Source organism: Artemia sp. Qi Xiang Cuo, chromosome 12 (genome assembly GCF_049724085.1).
Source record: "Artemia sp. Qi Xiang Cuo chromosome 12, ASM4972408v1, whole genome shotgun sequence".
NCBI lineage: Eukaryota > Metazoa > Arthropoda > Branchiopoda > Anostraca > Artemiidae > Artemia > Artemia sp. Qi Xiang Cuo.
The window spans coordinates 43,434,990-43,462,467 of record NC_142805.1 but is presented as its reverse complement, the minus strand read 5'-3'; the positions used below and the strand labels follow the sequence as shown (position 1 = coordinate 43,462,467).

General features: G+C 37.2%; 1 protein-coding gene across 1 annotated transcript in view; it reads left to right on the top strand.

The window, feature by feature from the left end:
* LOC148946153 (histamine H2 receptor-like) overlaps positions 1–18,632 on the top strand; it is a 312,118-nt gene extending 293,486 nt beyond the window's left edge. Inside the window, exons 6-7 of the mRNA XM_089097827.1 lie at positions 14,862–15,006; positions 18,281–18,632. Of these exons, the coding sequence (XP_088953953.1) occupies positions 14,862–15,006; positions 18,281–18,502 (367 nt within the window). The 3' untranslated portion in view covers positions 18,503–18,632. The remainder of the gene's footprint in view (positions 1–14,861; positions 15,007–18,280) is intronic.
* Positions 18,633–27,478: the final 8,846 nt, after the last annotated feature.

Below are 27,478 nucleotides of genomic sequence, written 5' to 3'. Positions count from 1 at the left end.
TAGCGGTATGTTACCTGCATGAGTTCTGCAGGTGTTTCCAGCTTTGACATTAACGCTACCAATAAATTAAGCTGAGTGCTAGTTCAATTTGAAGAGATAACAGAAAAAATCGTCATGAGAACGTCTATAGAGCAAAAATTTATGTCGATTATTGATACCACTACCTATCTTAGTTAAAAAGTAAAGAACCAACCGTAGAAAATAATTTTCACTTCGGTATTTTCAAAAGTTGTGCGAGTCGTTGATCGTCGGTAGCTAATAAGAATTTGTTGGTGCTACAAGGACCGAACGGCTGTAGCAACGAAAATTCTGTTTTGACCTATAATGTTTTAAATTCAAAAAAAAGACGTCGATCACCTTAACTACTCAGCCAACTGATTGGTCAAGTGGATAAAATAGTTTAAAAAATTCTCTATCTTGCCATTTTCTGAACATTTAGAAGTAGCCCTGAGCAAAAATGACGTTTTTCGAGAACTAAAAAAGTGAGAAGACAAGGCCGATTGAAATAAATTCGCTTGAGTTATACTCGATAGAAACTGGCGACCAGCGTTTGCCAAAAAATCACAGCTGAAAGTATAGAATATAAATCTTATTCGAATAATAAATTGAATTGAATTGAATTAAATTAGAAACATTCGCTAGCGGCTATAAATAAAATTGAGCCGCAACACAGCTTCTCTGCGAAACTCCTTTCTTTCTATGACAGCAGTGTAATAATAGCCATATGCACACGGCTACATGCCACAGGGATTTACGCGGAACACGACATCAGGGAATGGCCATTCACTTCTTTCTAGCCTTCTCAGCGGCCTTGATGACTTTGCCACAAGCAGTAGGTGGGTCCTTGAAGCCAACGAACTTGAGGAAAAATTTCAACCGTAAGATAAAATAAAAAGAAGGATTCGATAGTTTTTGCATACCACATTGTTTAAGACTTTAGGTTCTATTCCTATTCGGTTGGTAAATGGTGTTCGTGCAGGGCGCAAAAACATCTAAGAAAAATCCCCAAGCCGTTGCCAAAGCTTAGAAGTAAAGTACAAATTAAAAGCAGTCGTATTTATTAAAAACAAAAGGAAAAGAAAATAAAAACATTTGGTTTTTGATTTGGAAAAATGTCCAAAAAGTGTCCTTTTTTTAAAAAGCTGCCTTTTTTGACACAATAGTGTCCCGGTGTCCTTCAATGTGAAAAAGTGTCCAAAAGCCACTAAAAGTGTCTATTTGGCATCCCAGCTCTGTTTCCAAACAAGGAAAAAAGAAACAGCCACAAAAAATGATATTAGAGAAACTGAGCTGCTTAAACGAGCTCTGCATCTTGCAAATTCAGCACAAACTTCGTCCCTCTGTGAGCTGCTGAAGTACAAGCTACAGCCATATCCGGCATCACTTGCAGTAGTATCATCAAGTTTTAGGAAGCCTCAGCTACGTACTGGTACAAACTCAACAGCCTTGAACTACATTCTGCAACAGCCTGGCCTGAAAATGATTCCACGTACGCTTTTTGAAGACTCTCCTTGATCTGATTATACAGTTGATGTCATGAGTAGTTCATAAGGGGTTATCGACCAGAACAAAATGAGACGCTAGCAGATTTTGGAATAAGTGTTTACAATGGGATTCTTGGGGAAATACCCAAACCTTGTCAGTCTATCCATTTGCTTGGTCATATGACATTCTTAGTGACGATAGAACCCGTGATAACTACTCGTTCAGTCTCAAAGAAGCATCTGGCTGTCGAGAAAGAAGAGGAAATCTTAGAGGAAATATTTCCAGCCCGTTTATTTCCTCCAGCAAAGTTGCAACACTCTGGGACGGGATTCTCAGTAGTCGCTCAGCCAAAAGTCAACTCTTAAAAGGTCTTTTCGAGGTCTGGGAGTACAAAATTTCAACCCATCTGATGGTTCATCTCGCTGCAGATTTCGAGAGTCGACAAAGAGCTGTTACCGTTTCGCCTCATGGAAGTTCCGTTGATGACAATCTCTCGTCTGACTAGGAGGAAGCAGACGCTCGGGTATTATACCACACAGCAGTTGTCACAAGACGAAAGAGCACACTTGTGATAATACAAGCCAACCATACTGATATCGTCTTATTAGCTGCCGACTACTTCCTGTATTTTGCTAGTCTTGGCCTCACGCAGCTCTGGTGAGGCCGTAAAAACTTCAAAAAGGGCTCTTTCAATTAGAAATTGAACTACTAGTACCCTTTTTAATAGTCAAAAGTGATTCGAGGGCAACGAGCCCCCCTCTCACGCCCACCATTTCCCCAAACACATGCAATCAAAATTTTGAGATATGCTTAAGTTATGCGCTTTGGGCATACAGTGTTTTCATTGAAAGCGTTGTCGTAGAAACTTAAAAAAGGGCTCATGCAGTTGGGAATTGAAAGGGCCAGTGCCCTTTTTAATAGTAGAAAGTGATTGGAGGGAATCTAACCCCCCTCTTGTGCCCACCATTTCCCAAGCATATCAAATCACAATTTTGAGATAGCCATTTTTTTCAACGTAGTTGAGAGTTAGAGAAACTAGGTCTTTAAGGATGACAACTCCCCCCCCCCCAACGCCCTCAGGGTAAAGGTTGTAAATTACTCCTGGGGGTATAAAAGGTTTTTTACAGAAAGGGGTGTCGTAGAAACTTAAAAATAGGCTCATTCGATTGGAAATTGAGAGAGCTAGTGCTCCTTTTAATAGTCGAAAGTGATTTAAGAACAACAAAACCCCCTATCATGCCCACCGTTTCCCCAAACGCATCCAATTAAAATTTTGAGATAACCATTTTGTTCAACGTAGTTTAAAGTTCTGGAAATTAGGTCTTTGAGGATGACACCCCCCCCCCCCCCCACAATAACCCTCAGGGCAAGTTAAGCCCTGGGGGCATATAAAGTTTTTATAGAAAGTTTTGTCGTAGAAATTCCGAAAAGGGCTCATTCGATTGGAAATTGAAAGGGGTAGTGCCCTTTTTAATAGGCAGTGCGCTAGCACTGCCTAAGTAAAGAACGATGTGGCCACAATCTGTTTTTTTTTCTCCATACCCGGGCACTTCGTATCGAAGGAGTTGTCGTATAAACCTCGAAAAGGGCTCATTCGATTGGAAATTGGAGTGACCAGTGCCCTTTTTCATAGTCGAAAGTGATTGGAGGGCTACTAGCCCCCCCTCCCGCCCATCATTCCCCCAAACACATCCAATCAAAATTTTGAGAAACCCATTTTGTTCAGCGTAGATGATTTCCAGATAGAAAATAGGTTTTTGAGGAGGACGCTCCCCCACAACCCTCGGGGCAAGAGTTTTAAGTTATGCCCTTGGGGCATATAAGGTTTTTATAGAAGACGTTGTCGTAGAAACTTCAAAAAAGGCTCATTCGATTGGAAATTCAAAGGGATAGTGCCCTTTGAATAGTCGAAAGTGATTGGAGGGCAACTAACCCCCCCACGCCCATTTTGTTGAGGACACTCCCCCACAACTCTCAGGGGAAGGCTTTAAGTTATGCCCTGGGGGCATATAAGGTTTTTATAGAAGGCGTTGTCGTAGAAAATTCAAAACAGGCTCTTTTGATTAGAAATTCAAAGGGCTAGTGCCCTTTTTAATATACAAAAGTGATTGGAGGGCACATAGCCCCCTCCCCCACGCCCATCATTCCCCCAAACACATCCAATCTAAATTTTGAGACAGCCATTTTGTTTAGCTTAGGCTAGTTGATTTCCAGATAGAAAATATGTTTTTGAGGAGGACACTCCCCCGTAGCCGCCAGGGCAAGGGTTTTAAGTTATGCCCTGGGGGTACAGAAGCTTTTTACAGAAAGCGTTGTCGTAGAAACTTCAAAATAGGCTCATTCGATTGGAAATTCAAAGGGCTAGTGCTCTTTTTAATATTCGAAAGTAATTGGAGGGTAATTAAGCCCCCCCCTCTCTCACGCCCATCATCCCCCCAAACACATCCAATCAAAATTTTGAGATAGCCATTTTGTTCAGCGTAGTTGACTTCCAGATAGAAATATGTTTTTGAAGAGGACACTCCCCACAACCCTCAGGGCAAGGGTTTTAAGTTATGCCCTGGGGGCATATAAGGCATTTATAGAAGGCGATGTCGTAGAAACTTCAAAATAGGCTCATTCCATTGGAAATTCAAAGGACTAGTGCCCTTTTTAATAGTCGAAAATGATTGGAGGGCAACTAGCCCCCCCCCCCTCCAGCACCCATCATTCCCCCAAACATATCCAATCAAAATTTTAAGATAGCCATTTTGTTCAGCGTAGTTGATTTCCACATAGAAAATATTTTTTTGCGGAGGATACTCCCCCACAGCCCTCAGGGCAAGGGTTTTAAGTTATGCCCTGGGGGCATATAAGGTTTTTATAGAAGGTGTTTTACTAGAATCTTCAAAAAACGCTCATTCGATTGGAGACTCAAAGGACTAGTGCCCTTTTTAACAGTCAAAAGTGATTGGAGGGCAACTACCCCCTCCCGCCCATCATTCCCCCAAACACATCCAATAAAAATTTGGAGATAGCCATTTTGTTCGGCGTAGTTGATTTCCAGATAGAAAATATGTTTTTGAGGAGGAAACTTCCCCAAAATCCTCAGGACAAGGGTTATTAGTTATGCCCCGGGGGCATATAAGGTTTTTATTGAAATATTTGCCGTAGAAACTTGAAAAGGGGCTCATTCAATTTGAAATTCAAAGGGCTAGTACCCCTTTTAATAGTCGAAAGTGATTAGTGATATTTTTTGTTGTTGTTGCTGTTTACACCAGGGCACTTCGTATCGAAGGAGTTGTCGTGGGAACTTCGAAAGAGGCTCATTCGATTGAAAATAAAAAGGGCTGATGCCCTTTTTAATAGTCGAAAGTGTTTGGAGGGTAACTAATCCCCCTTCAATTTCCACCCTCCCACGCCCACCCTCCCATTTGCCCATTATGTTTAAAAACTAAATGTTGCTTTAAGATTAAGTGAAAATGCACTGTGATATTGCTAATTCCAAATAAGGCATCTCATCATTATCCAAAGAACGACTGAGGGTATTATGTTCAAACTTTCGGGGCTGTTTCTGCTCTTAAAATTTAACCAAATCAAAATGGCGTAAGTGTATCCATGCTATCAAAGGAAGTAAACAGATTTTTTTGCGAATGGTATCACGTTTTCCATTTCAGGTCAACTAGAGGAGTTATGAAACTAAATTAAACAGTAGGCTACTATTTATGTCCAGATTTTTAAAACGAAGTATATTTTTAAAAATTGCTGAAAATTTTTCTCCAGCATAGAAATAGAAGGCAAAACTATAAAGTCTTAAAAAAACGAAAAGATTTAAAGTGTTATTTTCTTTTTCCCTGAAAAGACTATGTCAATATAAAACGAACAGAAATTAATTAGAAAAATTTTTTCCACAAAATAAATTTTTCAAAGAAAAGTAAAAAAAAACTCCATTAAACAAAAAATAAGCAAAAATAAAATCAAATGATCTACCAAGCGTGAACTACCACAAATCAGCCTCGATAAATAAATGAACCCCAAAACGAACAGAAATTACAATAAATAACCGAGTCAAACTCAAAACAAGCAGAAATTAACATAAGTTGGGCGCAAAACCCCTGTGCGTTCCCAAGGCCAGAACAAAATTTGCACTTTACTGAAAAAATACAAATGAATGTGCAATGTAAGTTTAATATAAATATAATGATATTTATTAATCAAAATGTTAATATTATTTGATTTATTAAATTTATAAAAGTAAAAACATTTATGTTTTTTTCAGTAAAGTGCAAATTTTGTTCTGGCCTTGGGAAGGCATAAGGATTTTGCGCCCAACCTATGTTAATTGGTTGAAAATTTGAAGTTTAGTTCCGTTTTAAGAATCAAAATGATCTAGGGCAACTAGCCCCTCTCCCTCCGACTAACTCTCTTTTCACCAAACGCATCTGACTGAAATTGTGAGATAGCCATTTTATTCAAAATAGTCCAAAGAACATATGACAATGTTTCCCTGGTTGACAACCCCCCCCCCCCACAGCCCTCTAGGCATGGGTTGTAAGTTATACCCTGGGGCATATAAGGTTTTTATAGAAAGCGTTGTCTTAAAAACTTTAAAAAGGGGTAATTGGATTGGAAATTGAGAGGGATATTGTCCTTTTTAACAGTCGAAAGTAATCGGAGGGAGAATCACCCTCGCCCCATACCCATCATTTCACAAAATATTTCCGATCAACATTTTGATATGGCCATTTTGTTCAACGTAGTTGAAAGGTCTTGAAATTATGTCTTTGAGGATTACACCCCCCCCCGTCGACCTCAGTACAAGGGTCCTAAGTTATGCCCTTGGTGCATATAAGGTTTTTATAGAAAGTTTTGTCGTAGAAGCTTCACAAAAGAGCTCATTCGATTGGAAATTGAGAGGACTAGTGCATTTTTTATTAGTCATAAGTGATCAAAGGGTCAATCCCCCCCCCATGCCCATCAATTCCTCAATCATAATCTTGAGATAACCATTTTGCTCAGCGTATCAGAAAGGTCTGAAAATTATGTTTTTGAGGATAAGAAATCCACCCAGTCCTCAGGGCAAGGGTACATATAAGGTTTTCATAGAAAGCCTGGTAATATAAACTTCGGAGGGAGCTCATTTGGATTGTTAATCAGACGCTCTAGTGCTATTTTTAAGAGTAAAAGTAATCAGAGGGCAGCTAATCCCCCCCCCCACACACACGTCGTATTGTCCCAAAATGTATCTAATAGAAATATTAAGATATTTCTCAATGCTCCTTTTGGGGTTGAAAAAAAAAACCCACAGCCTGGGGGCAAGGGTTGTATGTTATGCCACGGGGAAATTTAAGGTTTTATGGAAGGAATGGCTGTATAAGCCTTAGAGGAGGCTCAATTGGTTGAAAATTGGAAGTTTTAGTTCCCTTTTAAGAATCAAAATGATGGAGGGCAACTAGCCCCCCTCCTTCCGACTAACTCTCTTTTCACCAAACGCATCTGACTGAAATTGTGAGATACCCATTTTATTCAAAATAGTCCAAATAACATATGACAATGTTTAAAGGGTTGACAACCCCCCCATCCCTGGAGCAAGGGTTGTAAGTTATGCCCTGGAGGTATGTAGGGTTTTTTGATGAAATATATGGTCGTATAAACTTCAGATGGGGCCCATTTGATTTGAAATTGGAAGTTATAGTGCCTTTTTAAATGTAAAAGGTGATTTGAGAGCAATCAGCCCCCCCCCCGACCGTCATTTTCTCAAACATATCCAATCAAAATTTTGATATAGCAATTTGTTCAGCGTAGTTGAAGGATCCAGAAATTACATGCTTAACAATGACAACCCCCCCCACAGCCCTCTAGGCAAGGGTTGTAAGTTATGCCCTACGGGCATATGAGGTTTTTATAGAAAGGGTGGTCGTATCTACTTTAGAGAGGGCTTATTGGATTGTTAATAAAAAGCTCTAGTACCCTTCTTAAGAGTCAAAGTGATCAGAGGGCAGCTACCTCTCCCCCTCCACACGTCGCGTTTTCCTGCAATACATCCAATAGAAATTTCGTGAAAGCCATTTTATTTATAGATATTTCAAAGATCATATAACAAGGCTTTTGGGGTAAATAAAAACCAGAAGAGTCGGGGGGCAAGGGTTGTAAACTATGCCCCAGGGGTATTTAAGCTTTTTATGGAAGGGATGCTTGTATAAACTTTAGAAAAGGCTCATGTGGTTAAAAATTGGAAGTTCTAGTTCTCTTTTAAGAATCTATTCATTATTGAAAGGTTCAGTAATTATAAATTCAGGGATGTCGACCCTCTCCTAAGGCCTCAGGGCAAGGGCTGTAATTTAGGGAATTTGCTCATTGTATACATATAGTATACGCTATTGAGAAAAAGCATGCATGTTTAACTTCTACCTTCAAAAATACGAAGGGTATTAAGATGAGTCTTTCAGGGAATGTTGAAGGGAGTGTTGAACAAAATCAAAACATTTTATGTGTATATTGGTGGTCAAAAGGGCGTAATTCAGGAATGACAGAGTATATTAATTTGGAACTTTCAGGAAATTATAAGGGAGATGACCTATTGACCAAAAAGGCAATACTTGCGCGCTACTACTACTACAACTACCACTGTTTCTACTACTACCGCAACTACTACTACTACCACTAATTTCACTAGAACTACTGCTTCTGTAGCGAGTACTACTAAGGCTGAGGATATTGAAATAAACATCTGAGAAAACGTTGAGTGGAAAGCTGAACTAAATCAAAACATACTATGTGCATACAGATTGCTGATACGGACGTATCAGCAATATTTTTTGGAACGGCTTATCGTAGCAAGAAGAAACTTCAGGGGAATCATGGGTTGGATGTCCAGTTGACCAAAAGGCAAAATGTACCAGCTACTACTGTTATTAATACTGCTGCTACTATTATTACTACTACTAATAATATTACAGTATTGCTGCTATTACTACCGGTACTTCTATGGTACTAGTGCAGTTAGGGCAACGCGTGTCGTGCATATTGTCAAAAGGGCGTATCTCAAGAATGGATTTGGTTATTAAGTTGGAACTTTCAGAGAATACTTAAAGGGGAAGATCAGTTGACAAAAAGGTAGCCTACTATATGCATGCCACTAAAAACACTACTACCACTGCTACTAATACTACTACTTCTAATAAACTATTCCAACTACTTTGACCAATGTGCACACTGCTGCTAATACTACTACCACTAGTACATTTACTAGTAATGCTACTGCTGTTACTATTGCTCGAACTACTACTTCTGTTGTAACTACTTGTAAAGCTAAGAGCATTAAGATCAAAATTTCAAGGTATATGAATATACATGTTATCAAAAGAACATATCGACAGTGTCACATCAATGGCTAATTGTATCAAGTTGAGTACTAATCTCAAGGCCAGAACACAATTTGCTCTTTACTGGAAAAAATACAAATGAATGTGCATTGTCAGTTTAGTACCCATATGCCGATATTTATTCCTTTGTATCCAAATAATTTTTGATTCATTAACGTTATAAAAGTAATGACATTTAAGATTTTTTTTTTCAGTAATAGACAAATTATGTTCTGGCCTCGAGAAGGTATAGGGTTTGTGAGTCCTATTCATGTTATTTTCTGCTTGTTTTGAGTTTGATTCGGTTATTTATTGTAATTTCTGTTCGTTTTGGGTGTAATTAATTTATTGATGCTGATCTGCGGTAGTTTTACGCTTGGTAGATTATTTGATTCTATCTTTGCTTATTTTTGGTTTAATGTAGTTCTTTACTTTTCTTTGAAAAACTTATTTTGTGGAAAAAGTTTTTTAATCAATCTACATTTGAAGTTTAGTATCTACATTAGAAGTATCTACATAAAGAGTATCATATTTAGTATCCACAAACCAAAGTATAAACACATACTGAACAAGTACTGACAAAACCTATCCTCTCCACACAAAAAAGTGACCCTTTGTCCGCATCTCCGGAGACGATTCCATACCTATGCGAACCTGGCGAGTAAATCACAAGGTCCGTAAGTGATTATACTTGTTCCGTAAAAGCTCTATTAAATTTAATTTATTGGCTTGGAGCGATTAAGTAGTATAACATTTACTCTCTAGAGGCGCTGAGGTACGCGAGGTCACTTTTGGAGAGTTTTGTCAGTACTTGTTCAGTATGTGTTTACACTTTGCTACAAACATCTACATAGGAAGTCGAAACTTAAGTAGGTGTATTTGTGATACAATGTAGTAGACCTAAAGCAAAAAATTTCAAGTATCCGCAATACTTAGATTTTTTTTTCTCTCTCTCTTTCTTACTTGTGAAACCAGTAAGAAAAAAAGAAAGTGAAACAAAATTATCACATTAAAGTTTCCTCCGCCTCTCTAATACATAATTTGTTATTCTTTGGAGGGTTTCGTCGCTTTGTCCTCTTGGTTACAGACAAAATTGCTATTTAAAAGCTATGAGATGAAATAGAACAGAGTTTTGGAATTAAAAGATGCAAAGATTTATAAGGAATATTATCAATATATTAGAATGAAATTATGTAGCCAAAAGATATAGAAAAGCCGAAAGTATTGTAACAAGGTTTTTGAATGAAGGTAAAATATACTTGAACTTTGAGAAACTAGAGGACATACAGGGTACAATTTTTTATTCTTCTCAGTTTCTTTTTATTAAAAAGCTAGTTATTTTTTGCATCAAATACAAGCTTATTGCCATTACGCCATTTTATCAGAAATAAATATCTGTGATTTTTTTTTGGGGGGGGGGGGGGGTTACAATAAAAAAAAACTTTTAAAAGGCATCAGAAATTGGTTTTTATGTACTGTTGTTACATTTTTCGATTGGAAAACTTTAGAGAAGGGGCTAATCACGTAACCTCCTCCCCCTGGATACGGCCTTGGTGGTGACTATTAAAATCACCAAAATTACATTTTTGAATTTGACTAATGTATATTATTAATTAAAAAAAAAACTTTCCGAAAAATAAGTTTTTCAAAGTAAAGTAAAGGCCATTTTAAACATAAGCTCAGCAGATACAAATACCTTTTAAGATTCAAAACGACAGGAAATTACAATTAAAGAAGAAATGAAACCCAAAATGAACAGATATTAAATAAACAATCATAGCAAAAAAACATACTACAAGTAATGATATAAATGAATAAATAGATCTTAACGCGAGTAATGCTTAGATTGAATATCAAAATCAAGCTTAAGACGAAGAAAATATTTTCCTATTGAAGTACAAATGAAACTTAAAACGAACAGAAATTAAATAAACAATCAATGCAAACAAACATACAATAGATATTACTATGAATTAATAAGTAAATCTTAAAACGAGTGAAACTTAAATGGAATATGGATATCTAGCTCGAAACGAACAAAAATCACCACAAACAAGAGTTTGGGTTTGACCTCCTTCTCTCACTGTAAAAGTCTAAAACCTACTGCGTCATTGGCGCTTTATTGAAAACCAATTTTATGCCAAATATTTTCTTTTGTACTTAATATTGAAAATAAACATTAAAATTATAGTAGCATTTTGAACTGATGAGCTTTCAGCAATTAATATCATTATACATCAAATATTCAGTTTAATTTATTAGCTCTTTTTAAAGTTGTTAAAGACAAATATAGTTTCACTACAAACAAGTGTTTGGATACTGCCTCCTTTCCTAACTGTAAATAAAAACCAAAAGCCTAATGCGTCATTGGCGCTTAACTGAAAACAGCTTATATTACAAATATTTTCTTTTCCAGTTCTTACAGCATTGAAAATAAAAATACAATTACTGTGAAATAAATTCTTGAACTGATGGATCTTTCAAAAATTAATATCATTATACATCAAATATTCAATTTGATATTGTTTATACTTTCCAAGACTGTTCAAGATGCATATAGTTTTCAGTAAAGCGCCAATGACGCAGTATGTTTTAGACTTCAATCAAATGAGCCCTCTCTGAAGTTTATACAAGCATCCCTTCTATAAGAACCATATATATCCCCAGAGTATAACTTACAAGGGCTGTCCCTATTCCCGGGGGGGGGGGTTGTGTCGACCCTGGACTTTTAATATCTGATGATTGAACTATTTTTTAAAAAATGGTCACCTGAAATTTTTATCGGATGGGTTTATCCATCCGATACACTCAAAGGCGTGGAGGGCGGGAGAGGCTAGTTGCCCTGCGATCCTTTTTTCACTCTGAGAAACTGAACTACAACTTTTAATTTCCATTCAAGTGAACCCTCTCTGAAATTTATACGAGAGTACCTTCCATAAGAACCATATATGCCCCCAGAGCAATTCTTACAACGCCTGCCCCAGCCCTGGAGGGGGGGGTGTCGACACAGGAGTTTTCCTTATCTGACCTTTGAACTTTTTCTAACGAAATGACCATACGTAAAGGAGTTTTGTTATATGATCTTTGAACTATTTTTATCAGATGTTTTTGGGGAAAAAGGGCTTGGAGGGGCCAGTTGCCCTGTGATCACTTTTGACTCTTAAAAAGGACAATAGAACTCTCGATTTCCAATCGAATGAGCCCCCTTTGAAGTTTATACGACGAACCCTTTTATATGAAGTGCCTCTGTAAAAAAAATAAATGGAGTGTGGGGGGAGGCTAGCTTCCCTCCAATCAATTTTGACTCTTAAAAAGTGAATTAAAACTTTCAATTTCCAATCAAATGAGCCCTCTATGAAGTTTATACGAGCATCCCTTCCATAACAACCCTATATGCCCCCAGGGCATATCTTACAACGCCTACCCCCGGGCCCTGGGGGGCTGTGTCGACACCGGGGTTTTTTGTTATCTGAACTTTGAACTATTTTTAACAAAATGACTATCTCAAAATTTTTATCTGATGCATTTAGAGCGTGGAGGAGGGGGTGGCTAGTTGCCCTCCGATCTCCCTTGACTCTTTAAAAGCGAACAAGAACTTTTAGTTTCCGATCAAAGGAGCCCTTTTCGAAGTTTACAAGATCATCCCTTCCATAAGAACAATATAAGCCCCTAGAGTATTACTCATAACGCCTGCCTCCGGGCCCTGGTGGGTTCCATCGACACATAAGTTTTTCTTATCTGACCTTTGAACCATTTTTAATGAAATGGCTATTACAAAAATTTTATCGGATGGGCTTGGGGAAAAAAGGGTGTGTTGGTGGGGGGCTAGTTTCCATCGGATATCCTTTGACTCTTAAAAAGTGAACTAGAACTTTCAATGTCCAATAAGACGAGCCCTCTCTGAAGTTTATACGAGCATCCCTTTTATAAGAACCATATACGCCCCCAGGACAACACTTACAACGCCTAACCCCCGGGCTCTGGGAGGGGGGGGGGGTTGCTCTCTATTTTTTGAACAATTTCGAAAACATAGCGGACGGATTTTGGGAAAAAAGAGCGGGGGGCCTAGTTTAACTCTCTAGACTCTTAAAAAGTGAACTAGAACTTTCAATTACCAACTAAATGAGCCCTCTATGAATTAATACAAGCATCCCTTTCATAAGAACCATATATGCCCTTAGGGCTTAACTTAGAACGCCTTCCCCTCTGCCCTGGGGGGGGGGTTCTATTGACACCGGATTTTTTCTTATCCGACCTTTGAACTATTTTTAACAAAATGTTTATCTCAAAATTTTCATCAGATGGGTTTTAAAAAAGAAGGCTTGGGAGGGGGGCTAGATGCCCTCGGATCTCTTTAGACTATTAAAAAGTGAGCTCGAACCTTCAATATCCAATAAAATGAGCTTATGAGGGTTGTGGGGGAGTGTCTTCCTCAAAAACATATTTTCTATCTGGAAATCAACTATGCTGAACAAAATGGCTATCTCAAAATTTTCATTGGATATGTCTGGGGGGATTGATGGGCGTGGGGAGGGGCTAGTTGCCCTCCAATCACTTTCGACTATTCAAAAGGGCACTAGAACTCTCGATGCCCAATCGAATGAGCCCCCTTTGAAGTTTCTAAGACGACCCTTTCCATATGAAGTGCCTCTGGGAAAAAAACAATAAATAAATAATGATAATAAAACATTGGAGCCTTATGGCCTTTACTATAGGCAATGCTATAGCGTTGCCTCTAATTAAAGTAGGTCAGGTAAAAAAAAGGGAGCTTTCGAGATACAGTGTACGTAAACCTAAAAGATTACAACAACTGTAACAACGAATGACAGTAAATAATTGTGTAGATGGTTTGCTATGGCGAGTGTAGAACTTCTTGGTAAGCTGAGGCCCTTAAACAAAAATCAGCACTGTTGGGGCTGGATCATTGTTGCAAAAAAAAAAGTAAACTAAATATTTTCGAAGCTCTATATCAACCTAGAAAATAGCTCAGGTAATGTATGGCTATGCCTTATTTGATAAATCTGGTTTAAAACCTTGAGTTAAAGCTATGTCTGAGTGTATGTACTTTGTAAGTTTTAAAGATCAAACTTATCCTCTTTAACTCAGATTCGCAAAACTTATCTTCAAGTCGTCGAAACTTTAATATATCCTAACTTTTACAAATAATAAAAGTACACTTCTTTAATTTAGTTTAACTCTTTTAGAAATATCAGCTAACCTGAAAAAAGCTATTCAGGAATGTGCTGTTGTTGATTTTATTGTACTCTGTGTTCGTGATTCTATTATCAACCATGGATTTAGATTGGGAAAATGGAACAGGAGAAAAGCTTTTAGGATGAACTAAATCTCTTGAGAAATTAGAGCATAATCGAGTGTAAAAATTTCACCGAGCGTGATCTGTCTGCCCTCAATATAAAGAAATACGAGGTAATAATATTAAAAAGCTAATAAATAGTAAGTGAAGAAAGACAAAAACAAAATCTAATACAAAGCCTAATGCTATTGTAATTCAATACTTGTTGAGGCATTGGGTCTGAGTCTTATTGAAGGATACCACCACCTGAGCCGTCCAAAATCGATATGTTCGCTGTATAAATCAATATAATGAATTAATGGGGGATTTATGTCACTACTTACTGTTTGAAGTTACAGGACTCTATTTGAAAATTCAGTGAAGTTTAGTGTTTTGTAAACCAACATAAATAGTAAAGGAGATAATTTTGAAGACCAAACCAATCGATATAGCAGGGATGGCTACCATACATAGCGCCTCATAACCAATCGATATAGCAGGGATGGCTACCATGCATAGCATCTAATAACCAATTGGTGTAACAGGGATGGCTACCATACATAGTGCCTCATAACCAATAGATATAGCAGGGATGGCTACCATACATAGCGCCTCAAATATGAATTGTGTTTCAAAGGGAATATGTTGTCATTAATATCCTTTTGCATATAAAATATTTATCTCTATAACGATTTAAGTTGAGTTCTATGGGTTTTATTTCATTTTTTTTTTATTTTTAGGTACAGCCAACTTCTTTGGGTTGCCATGATTAAAGCAGTGTTAAATCCAATCATATATGCGATTTGCCATCGCCAATGCAGAGAAACTTTCATCTCATTGTTTGAATACTGTTGCTGCAAAACGTCCGTCAATTTCTCCAGAAGGGTTTGTTGAATTTACTTGTTCATTGGAAATAGAATTGCCGCTTTTAATGTTGTCCATGTGAAATCAGAATTGTACACCAACTTAATTTCATTGAAGATACAATTGCGCCATTGTTTGTAAAGGTCGAGTTATAGACAATTTGCACATTACAACTATATAGATAAATGAATACAGACGCAGTTTAGGCTCTTAAAAACACTTTAAACTGTTGAACTTAAAACACTAAAACACTATCTTAAAACACTTAAAACTAAAAACTTAAAACACTTTAAACTTAAAATACTATCTATTAAACTTAAATTACTTTTATGTTTTTATGTTTCTATTAAACTTAAAAGTCATTTTAATTGCCATCAAATTGTAGGGACAGTATTATAATCACCCAACAGACAATTTTCTTTTCTCTTCGTGTTTTTTAATCGACCGGTAACCCATTAAAAATATGTTGGGAGTTGGAATGTTTTCTTTTTTGTGTTGGTATTGGTATTTGGTTGGTATTTTTGTGTTGGGGTTGGTATTGGCTTTTTCAATATGATCAGAACATGATTTATTTTTCTAATATTCATGTTTATGGTTATTTTATTATGTTAAATGTTAAGTTTATGTTGCAAAATTTGCGCAACATTGATAATGTTAACTCTTTCCTTCGTTTCCAAAAATACTAAGAAGGTGTGAATATGACAACCACGCTGGACATCCTAGTAGCCTATTTCATTAACAGATGAAAATGGGGAAAAGAGAAATGGTCATTATGAACCATCGCTTACTCACTGTTAAAGAAGTCACTGCTGTAAAGAAGTCACTGTTAAAGAAATGGTTCGTACCATAGAATTATTTCGAATGTTTTGAGCATGAAATATGTGGCTGCAAAACTCTATTCCATAATTGAATTTTGTACAGAATAGTGGCCATTGGAAGCTACTCAGAAGTCAAAACATGACATTATTAGCAATGTAGAACTGCTTACATATGTCATAACAAATGATGAAACATGGTTTTATGGATATGATGCAGAAAATGACGCCCAGTCGTCCCACCGGAGGTCTTCTGGATTACCAAGACCCAGAGGAAAGTAAACTCAAATGTGAAGGTTTTGCTTACTGTATTGTTGGATTCAAATAGTTCAGCATATGACGAGTTCTCATGCAGGTTCAAAATATCAATAACCAGTACTAATTTCATCCTCAATACCATTATTTGAATTTAAAGAAAATAGTACGAAATAAAAATCCAACTGAACTTATTGGCATGAATTTGTTGTTTAAAAGCCCATCAAGTACGTCGGAAACCTTGGAAGGTTAAATTGGCACTCAACGTTATATAAAATTTAAGACGTTTCATTTATATGGTAACCTATGATGGTAAAATAAAAAACGAGAAAAATTTTAGGAAATGAATCCATTTAATATGCAGTAAGAGTTACATTTTCTCGTCCTTTCTGAACACTAGATTGGATTCCACAAAAAGGCTGTTTAAAAAATTGTCCAGGCGACGTATTTCGCAAACACCTGGAAATGATTGACTTATATCCTCTATATAAGCCGTCCGTAGTTCTGGGAGAATTTGGCACTCTTGATGAAAATACGCTTTTTTCCTTGTTTAACTAGCAGATACAAAAACTGGATCTTTTGAATATTTACTCTATAAAAAAAAAATATCCTTTGAATATTTAAGGCCCACGACTTTAAGGCCCAATAACCCCACGACTTTATCCATCGATGCGATATATTTCCGTTTAAGCTAAATTTGGAACATTTTTTACTGAAAATTTAGGTTTAAGAAAATTATAAATTCTTGGTTTTTATAATTATAAAAGCTAATAGGAAATTTCTAAAAATGAAAAGATAAGATATTTTTTTAGTTGAAAGATATTGATATTTTTCTCCATCTAATTCATTGATTCTTCTGGACAAAGTATAAAAGGAAATACAAAACAGTCTAGTTGAGAAAAGGAATTTTTATTTCCTTTATTACTCGGTACTTGAATGATATACCCCCTGCAGCTTAAGTTGTTCATGCATTGACGCACTGTCTTGATGCCTACTTCAAAATACTTGATTTTAATTCAAAATCACCGGTTTCTTTTGCTAGTTTCTTTCAACTTAGCACGAGAAAAGACAAAGAAAATTGACAGATTAGATGGGAAATATATAATTTGGGCTATATATTTGCACCTTGGGTGTTGGGGTAAAGTATTTGGACAGTGTGAAGTCAGAAAACAATGTTTACTTCATAATATCGGAATTATTGTAGCTAACACATTTTGCATGCAGATCCGCTCTCTTTACCCCTCCCCCCTAATGTGCAAACATATAGCCCAGATTTGTTTCCAAAGTATTGTATTTTTATCATACTTAGGTATATTTTATTAGGATTAACAGAATTTGTACAGTTTTTTCCTTATTTAACAAACGTACATCTGGATTTTGAATTTGTTACACCTAGTAATTTAAGTCTTTCTTTAATTAAGTTACAAGTTCAATTGACAACATTTTTCTTTTGTCCATTATGAATTCATACGTAGTCTTTGAAGTTCAATATGCACCACTGTCACTACCATGGATAAACATATAACTGGTCTTAAGCACAATAAAGATCGTTCGAAATAGTATTCTGTAATTACTCCCGAGAATAGACTGCTTAAAATTTTTGGATACTAATGACACTTAGACAAAAACAAAAAACTACAAAAGCGGAAAAAGGAAACGGCAAAAAAATTTGAGAATATAGAATAATACTATGAAAAAGACACACAGTATGTATGATTACTCGGTGTTTGACATTGTTAAATACTAAGGTAGACTTTTTGCATCCTTTAACCGTAAGAAACTGGTTAAGTTTACAACTTACATGACAGTATGAGTACCGACTGTTCGGTCTTTGCGATTTCATTCGGATTCCAGATTCTGATACCCATTCTGATTTTGATACCAATGTTTGTGACATGGTGTCACTAGAAGTCAAATTGAAATTGTATTTTGGTAAGTTCGTAAAACGGGAAACAAAAAGCCTTAAAATCAAGGAAGCTCAAGTTTTATATTTTGACTTCAAGAGGAACTAAATTCCCTATAATTTATTTACATATTTCATTCAACGTCCTATTATTCGCAGTTTCTTGAAGATATCCTCCAATCCAAAGGAAATTCTAGCCCCTCCAAACAAAAAAAATGCGAGCGTGACTGATCTGAACAATATAAGAAACGGTAAAATTTACGTCTGTTTATGATTAGGAGTGTTTCAATAGAAAAACAAAATCTATTGCCAACTTTTTTAGGTACGTCAAGAAACAATCCGCCCAACCTCCGAGGTGCGAGTTCACATCATTCCAGGATATAACATGTACTCCACAGCAGCGCAGAACTCAAGAGCTACAGCTGCAAGTACTTCATACGATTACAGCAAGATTACGCCTCACAGGCAATCGACAACTGCCAAGTCTTCGCAGAAGGTTAAAGGGAAACCGAAGAATTTTTCTAAACAGATTTATGAATTATAAATTAGTGTTTATAGTTGTGCTATAATTTAACTTTAAAAACTTGTAAGTAAACCAAATCTAATTAGATGGTACTTCGAGAAATTGTTTATTAAAATTTTATACAAGCCAGTCTGTAATTGTAACTAAACATAAAATACATTTTCGCATATTTGCAATGACAAATATCTGGCTTAGCTCAACTTATATATTGAACTGCAATTGGAAAAAATATGGTATTTTCACTCATCAAACATATTTTCACTCATAGTGCTTGATTGGTAAAAGAAATGGGTCTCCAGGAGGGCGGCATACCCCGCGCATATACGCATACCAGCGCATACCCCGCCCAGTACAAGGGTATCAAATGTATAAACGGTCTTTACTTTGCATTAAAGTAAAAACGTTGGGGCTGTTGCACCTTGTTAAAACTGCTATAATACAAGAGATTTAAATAGGTGTAACTGGCTGCAATGGAGATGCAACACGCTTCAAAGCGTGTCAGCTCCTTCCCTCCACTGCCAACTTTCAAATAGAAAGGTAGGTATGTTACATTTTTTAAACCAGAATTGTACAAGCATTTTTAAACTGTATGATTGGGGGGGGGGCATTAAGTTGGACTGCGAAAGCCTGGAACAAAACTGAGGTAATTAAGAAATTTTTGCCAAAACGATATGAGCTCTTCCTATGGTCTGACTTCACACAGAAAATAGGAAAATCCAAACTTTTAAATTCCCCAGTTTGGCTGGAGACTGAATTGGTGCAAAAATAAGCACAAGTCCTGACTGATCACTAATCCTGATTTGGTGCACAACCAAACCGAGTCTTGACTCAATGCAGAATAATCCGAGTCGCGACTTGGTCCGAAAACAAAATGTCTCAGAACTGCACTCAGAACTTCTCCACTGTCGACTTTTTAGCAGAAAGTTAGACAGCTAGTATCTTGTTCATATTGAAAGTGTGTAATAACTTTTGGTTTCTAGGGTTGAAGAAAAAAGTGAGAAAGTCCCCTCCGACATTACAACCTTCCACACCCTTCCTGTCTCAGAACCAACTTTTTAGCAAAGATACAAAGGCCTTTTGCACCTTGATTGAAGTGGGATAAGGCAATGATCTTCAACACGAAAAATTAAGCAAGAAAAAAGGGTTTTAATTTTGATAAAGCAGTGAATAAATAGAACTAAATAAACACTTAATTAAACAAACACACTCCGAATATTTCAGCCCCACGTCCGAGAACTTTTCTCAACGGAAAAAAGAGGTGAAAATGAAACAAAAATGTTCTTTTTTTAAACTTAACTTACATCGAAATAAAACATACTAAACACACGAAGAGAAAGAAAAAAACAAAACAAAAAAAAATAATACGCAGCGTGCTAGCGCTGCCTAAGTAAAGAACGATGTGGGCACAATGTGTTTTTTTTTCTCATACCCGGGCACTTCGTATCGAAGGAAATGTCGTAGAAACTTCGAAACGGGCTCATTCGATTGGAAATTGGATTGGCTAGTGCTCTTTTTAATAGTCGAAAGTGATTGGAGGGCCACTAGCCCCTCCCCACGCCCATCATTCCCCCATACACATCCAATCAAAATTTTGAGATAGCCATTTTGTTCAGCATAGTTGATTTCCCGATAGAAAATATGTTTTTGAGGAGGATACTCCCACACAGCCCTCGGGGCAAGGATATTAAGTCATGTTCCGTGGGCATATAAGAACGATGTTGGCACAATGTACTATTTTTTTTTCCTTTAGAGCAGGGCACTTCATATGGAAGGGATCGTCGTAGAAACGACAAAAGGGGCTCATTCGATTGGAAATTGAGAGTTCTAGTGCCATTTTAAATAGTCGAAAGTGATTGGAGGGCAACTAACCCCACCGCCCCCTCCGACGCCCACTATTCCCCCAAACACATCCAATAAATATTTTGAGATAGCCATTTTGTTCAGCGTAGTTGATTTCCAGATAGAAAATATGTATTTGAAGAGGTCACTCCCCCACAACCCTCAAGGCAAGGGTTTTAAGTTATGCCCTGGGGGCATATAAGGTTTCTATAGAAGGCGTTGTCGTAGAAACTTCAAAAAAGGCTCATTCGATTGGAAATTCAAAAGGCTAGTGCCCTTTTTAAGAGTCAAAAGTGATTGGAGGGCAACTAGCCCCCCCCCCTCCACGCCCATCATTGCCCCAAACACATCCAATCAAAATTTGGAGATAGCCATTTTGTTCAGCGTAGTTGATTTCCAAATGATAAATATGTTTTGGAGGAGGATACTCCCCCACAGCCCTCAGGGCAAGGGTTTTAAGTTATGCCCTGGGGGCATATACGGTTTTAAATAAGGCGTTGTCGTAGAAACTTCAAAAAAGGTTCATTCGATTGGAAATTCAAAGGGCTAGTGCCCTTTTTAATAGTCGAAAGTGATTGGCGGGCAATTAGCCCCCCCCCCACGCCCATCATTCTCCCAAACACGTCCAATACAAATTTTGAGATGGCCATTTTGTTCAGCGTAGTTGATATCCATATAGAAAATATATTTTTGAGGAGGACACTCACCCACAACCCTCAGGGGCAAGCAATTATAAGTTGTTCCCTGGGGAAATATAAGGTTTTTATTGAAATTCTTGTTGTAGAAAGTTGAAAAAGGGCTCATTCGATTTGAAATTCAAAGGGCTAGTATCCTTTTAATAGTCGAAAGTGATTTGAGGGCAACTAATCCCCCTCTCACGCCCACCTTTTCCCCAAACACATCCAATCAAAATTTTTAGATAGCCATTTTATTCAACGTAGTGGAACGTTTTAGAAATTAAGTCTTTAAGAATAACAACCCCTCCCCCAACATCCCTCAGGGCAAGGGTTGTAAGTTATGCCCTGAGGGCATATAAGGTTTGATTAAAAGTGTTGTCGTAGAAACTTCAAAAGGGCTCATTCAATTGGAAATTAAAAGGGCTAGTGCCTTTTTTAATTGTTGAAAGTGATTGGAGAGCGACTGACACCCCTGTCACGCCCACCATTTTCCCAAACACATCTAATCAAAATTTTGAGATATCCATTTTGTTCAACGTAGTTAAACGTTCTGGAAGTTAGGTCTTTTAGGATGATAACCCCCTCAGAGCCGTCAGTTCAAGTGTTGTAAGTTATGCCCTGGGGACATATAAGAATGATGTTGGCACAATGTATTATTTTTTTTTTTCTTTAGGGCAGGGCACTTCGTGTCAAAGAAGTTGTCGTAGAAACTTCGAACAGGGCTTGTTCAATTGGAAATTGGAGTGGCTTGAGCCGTTTTTAATAGTCGAAAGTGATTGGAAGGCGACTAACACCCCTTCCACGCCCACCATTTCCTGAAACACATCCAATCAAAATATTGAGACAGCCATTTTGTTCAGAGTAGTTGATTTCCAGATAGATATTATGTTTTTGAGGACAGTCCCCCAAAGCCCTTAGGGTAAGGGTTGTAAGTTATGCCCTGGGGGCATATAAGGTTTTTTATAGAAGGTGTTTGTCGTAGAAACTTCAAAAATGGCTCATTCAATTGGAAATTCAAAGGGCTAGTGCCCCTTTTAATAGTCCAAAGTGATTAGAGGGCAACTAACCCGCTTCTCACGCCCACCTTTTCCCCAAACATTTCTAATCGAAACCTTGAGATTATGAAGCGATTATAAGTTATGCCCTGGGGGAATATAAGGTTTTTATTGAACTCTTTAGTGTAGAAACTTGAAAAGGGGCTCATTTGATTGGAAATTCAAAGGGTTAGTATCCTTTTAATAGTCGAAAGTGATTTGAGGGCAACTAATCCCCCTTCCCTCTCACGCCCACCTTTCCCCTAAACACATCCAATCAAAATTTTGAGATAGCCGTTTTATTCAACGTAGTTTTAATTTCTGGAAATTAGGTCTTTGTGGATGACAACCCCCCCCCCCCCCATAGACCTCAGAGAAAGGATTGTAAATTATGCCCAGGAGGCATATTAGGTTTTTATATAACGCATTGTCGTAGAAACTTCAAAAAGGGCTCATTCGATTGAATCTTAGAGTGGCTAGTGCCCTTTTTAGTAGTTGGAAGTAATCGAAAGGCAAATAACACCCCTTTCACATCCCCTATTTCCCCAAACACGTCCTGTAAAGATTTTGGGGTAGTCGTTTTGTTTTGTGCTATCCTAAATCCAAAAAATTATACCTTTGCGCAAGGCACCAACCCCACAGTCTTCAGGGCACGAGTTATAAATAATGCCCTGGGGGCATATAAGGTTTTTATTGAAATCTTTGTCGTTGAAAACTTATAAAAAGGGCTCATTCGATTGGAAATTCAAAGGGCTATCGCTCTTTTTAATAGTCGAAAGTGATTTGAGGGCAACTAGCCCCCCTCTCACGCCCATTTTTTCTCCAAGCACATCCAATCAATATTTTAGATAGTCATTTTATTTAACGTAGTTGAAAGTTTTGGAAATTAGGTATTTAAGGAAGACAACCCTCCCGTCCCCCTCCCCACAGCCCTCAGGGCAAGGGTTGTAAGTTAACCCTGAGGGCATATAAGGTTTTCATTGAAAGCGTAGAAACTTCAAAAGCGCCCATTCAATTGGAAATTGAAAGGGCTAGTGCCCTTTTTAATAGTTAAAAGTGATTGGAAAACGACTAACGACTCTCTCACACTTACAATTGCGTCATACACGTCAAATTAAAATTTTGAAATGATCATTTTCCTCAATGCTGTTGAAAGTTTTGGAAATTAGGTCTTTTAGGGTAATAATCCCTTTAAAGCCCTTAGTGCAAAAGCTCTAAGTTATGCCTTGGGGAGAAATAAAGTTTGTATAGAAAGTTGTAATAGAAATTTCAAAAAGGGCTCATTTGCTTGGAAATTGAAATTGCCCTTTTTAATAGTCGAAAGGGAGTGGAGAATATCTTGAGGGCTCTTACGCCCACCATCTCCTCAAAAACATTCAATCAAAGTTTAGAGATAGCCATTTTGTCCAACGTTGTTGAAAATTCTGGAGATTATGTATTTAAGGATGAAAAACCACTCCGAGCCCCAAGGGCAAAGTTTGTAAGTTCTACACTAGGGGGCATACAAGATTTTTATAGGTAGAGTTGTCGTAAAACTTCAAAAGGGGGTCACTTAATTCGAAATTGAGAGGGCTAGTGTCGTTTTTAATAGCTGAAAGTGATTGGAGGGTAACTAACCCCCTCTCACGCCCACCACTCCTCCAAATACATCCAATTAAAATTTTCAGATAACCATTTTGTTCAACGTAGTAGAAAGCTCTGGAAATTAGGTCTTTGAGAATAACTCCCCCCCAGCACTCAGAGCAAGGGTTGTAAGTTATGCCCTAGGGGGCATATAAGATTTGTATTGAAAGTTTTGTCGTAGAAACTTCAAAAGAGCTCATTGGATTGGAAATTGAAATGGCTAGGGCCATTTTTAATTGTTGAAAGTGATTGGAGAGCGACTAAAGCCCCTCTTACGCCCATTATTTCCCCAAACACATCCAATCAAAATTCTGAGATACCCATTTTGTTTAACGTAGTTGAAAGTTATGGAAATTCGGTCTTAGAGGATGAAAACCACCCTAACAGACCTTAGGGTAAAGGTTGTAATTTATACCCTAGGGGCACATAAGGTGTTTATAGAAAGCGTTGTCGTTTCCAAAAGGGCTCATTGGATTGGAAATCCAAAGGCCTAGTGCCCTTTTTAACAGTCGAAAGTCATTGGAAGGCTTGACATTTTTATAGTAAAGATCGATGTGGGTATAATGTATTATTTTTTGTTGTTATTGTTGTTTAGACCAGGGCACTTCGTATCGAAGGAGGTGTCGTGGGAACGAAAAGGGCTCATTCGATTGAAAATAGAAAGAGCTGATGCCCTTTTAATAGTCGAAAGTTATTGGAGGTCAACTAATCCCCTTTCCACTCCCACCCTCCCACGCACACCCTCCCATTCACCCATTATGTTTAAAAACTAAACGTTACCTTAAGATTAAAACAAAATGCACAGTGATAATGCTAATTCCCAATGCCCAATGCTAAGGCATCTCAGCAGTATCCAAAGAAAAACTGAGGGTATTATATTCAAACTTTCGGGGCTACTTCTGCTCTTAAAATTTAACTAAATCAAAACAGCGTAAGTGTATCCAAGCTATCAAAGAAAGTAAACAGATTTTTTGCGAATGGTATCAAGTTTTCCATTTCTGGTCAACTAGAGGAGGTATGAAACTAATTTAAACAGTATTATTTGTGTCTAGATATTTAAAAGGGTGTATCTTGTTAAAAATTGCTGAAAATTTTTCTCCAGCATACAAATAGCTGGCCAAACTATAAAGTCTTAGAAAACAAAAAGATTTAAAGTATTATATTCTTTTTCCCTGAAAAGACTATGTCAATATAAAACAAAAAGAAATTAATTAAAAAAAACTTTTTCCACAAAATAAGGTTTTCAAAGCAAAGTAAAGAACTCCATTAAACGAAAAATGAGTAAAAACAAAATCTAATAATCTACCAAGCGTGAAACTACCAGAAATGTGTGCCCATGTCCCAATCCACCTACAGTACTTATTAGAAAGATAACACGTTACATCTTGTTCGCATTTTAATCACGCAAAGATTTCAATGTGTATGGATAGTGCACCAAAATCAATCAGCTGCCTCTCACAACATCTCTAAATCAGCTCTCAGCACCAAGTTTGCCAGACCGGCATGTCGTACCTTGTGAAAAACAAAATCATACGAAAGTAATATGGATGATTTCTGAAGATAATAGCATTTTATTATCAATGTTTTTAGAGAAGATACCAGATTACCTTGGCTTGTAATACTCCGCTTTATAAAACGCATATGCAACGCAACACATTTAAAAAGCTTTAAAGAATTTTTCAGGAAGTTGTATCCTTTAGTTTTCGTTGGGTATTTTCCTTATGGAAAAGCTTTTCAATTAATAGCTTCAAAAAAATTTAATTTTTCAAAAATGTAAATATTCTAAGGAAACCCTCTTTGTTTGTCTTCCCGGATACAGGGCTACACACCTTCTTATCCCTCGATCCTGCACAGTGAAATATTACTATAGAGAGGCTTGAAAATAAAGTCCCCTGTTCATGTTCACATAGGATATGTTGAACTAGCATTGTAAAATTCAACACGGTATTGAAAAGTTCACTTCGAAGTCATCAGAAGAAGAAGGACATCCATGCGAACATGGCAATTGCGTTCGGACATATCGGACGAAAGGCATGGTGTATTTGTTTAAAATTTAAAAAAATGGGAGAAAGAATTCATATGGAAATATGATATCGTACACATTTTGCCTCTGACCAAAAGAAGATATAGTATTCCCAATTTCTGCTCTGTGTTCTCTTTGTTTTATGGAAAAATAAGCCTTAAGTCGAAAGGTCGCTTTTTCCAGGTTCTATCTTCTTATCAAACGATTCATCCCACAGTAAAAGCATTTGTATTAATTCTAGAAAACCAACTTCTCCCCAACTCTTCGTCGGAGGTAGGCCGTTGGCATTCATGCAAGTACAACTAAAAGAATAGATAAAACACCAACATTTAAATTCTGTTATTGCATACGAAGGACTCAAAGGATTCAAAGTAATCTTTACAAGAAGAACAAAAATGAAGAACAGATGGAGCTTTTTCACTGCTCTAAGCTGATAGGCAAAACAATAAGTATTGATTTCTGTGACACTAGCTTTTTGAACTTGAAGTGAATTTACAATAAGAGCTGAAGCGTAAGACGTACTTTCGTTTCACAATACATAAGAGGAAATGAATCTTTTTGCGAGGCGCTGTGATAATCTCGAAGGAAAGTCGAAAATAGCCTGGCCAAATACCCGATGGAAACGAGATATAATGGAATAGCTTTAAAGAAATTGATCTTGTACAAATTTTGGCTGAATTTTCATAAGTTACAATTGTAGCTGCGTTAAAAGCAAGAAAATAAACAAACGTTATTATAACGAACAGATTTTATGACAAGAATATAAAAATATAACACATCTTTTGGATAATAAGGGTTGGCAGTAGGAGCCGCAAGCATCTTAGCCCGTTTTTTAATCAATTTGAAAAAACGAATTCCTGTTTTTATTAGTTATATGTACTTAGAAGCTGATGGATATCCATTCAATCAGAAAGTTTCATTTAAAACAAACAAAAACTACCACAAAATTAAGTAGTGCTAGCGCCACCTCTGCTTTCTAAAGACCGGAATTTCTTTTGCGATTTACTGAAAACGATTTTATTTCGAGCTGGGTCTTCTTATTCGTCATCATAGGCAGCGCAATAGCGCTGCCTATGCTAAATAAAGCACTGTTAAATAAAGAGCGAGGTGGGCACAATATAATTTTTTCACCAAGGCACCTCGTATAGAAGGAGTTGTAGAAACTTTGAAAGAATCTCATTTGATCGGAAACTAAAAGTTCTAGTGCCCTTTTTAAGAGTTAAATGTGATGGAGGGCAACCATCACAGTATTTAACAGTATTTAATAAAACACATAAAAACAATATTCTGAGATAGCTTTTTTGTTCAGAACAGTTGAAATGTCCAATAATAATGTCTTTGGGGATGTAGACCCCCCAGAGCCCACAGGGCAAGGGCAATGAGCTATCTCAGTGTTCCATTGTAAACGAATAAGGTTTTTACGGAAGAGGTGATCGTATAAACTTTGGACGGGGCTCATTCGGTTGGAAACCGGAAGATATGGTGCCTTTTTTATGAGTCAAAAGTGATGGGAGGAAAACTAGCCTCATGCCCACGCCCTCTTTTCCCCAAATACATCAGATTGAAATTTTAAGATAGCCATTTTGCCCATAATATTCCGCCGGGGTTGCCCCCCCCCCCAGAGCCTTGATACAAGGATTTTAAGTTATGATTTGACAGGAGATTGAAAGTTCTTGTTTCCTTTTTAAGAGTCAAAAGTGATCAGAGGGCAACTCCCCCCCCCCGCCTCTAGCCCTCTTTTCCCCAAATGTATCCAATCGAAATTTTTGAGATAACCATTTTGTTTTCAAAATAGTTCGAA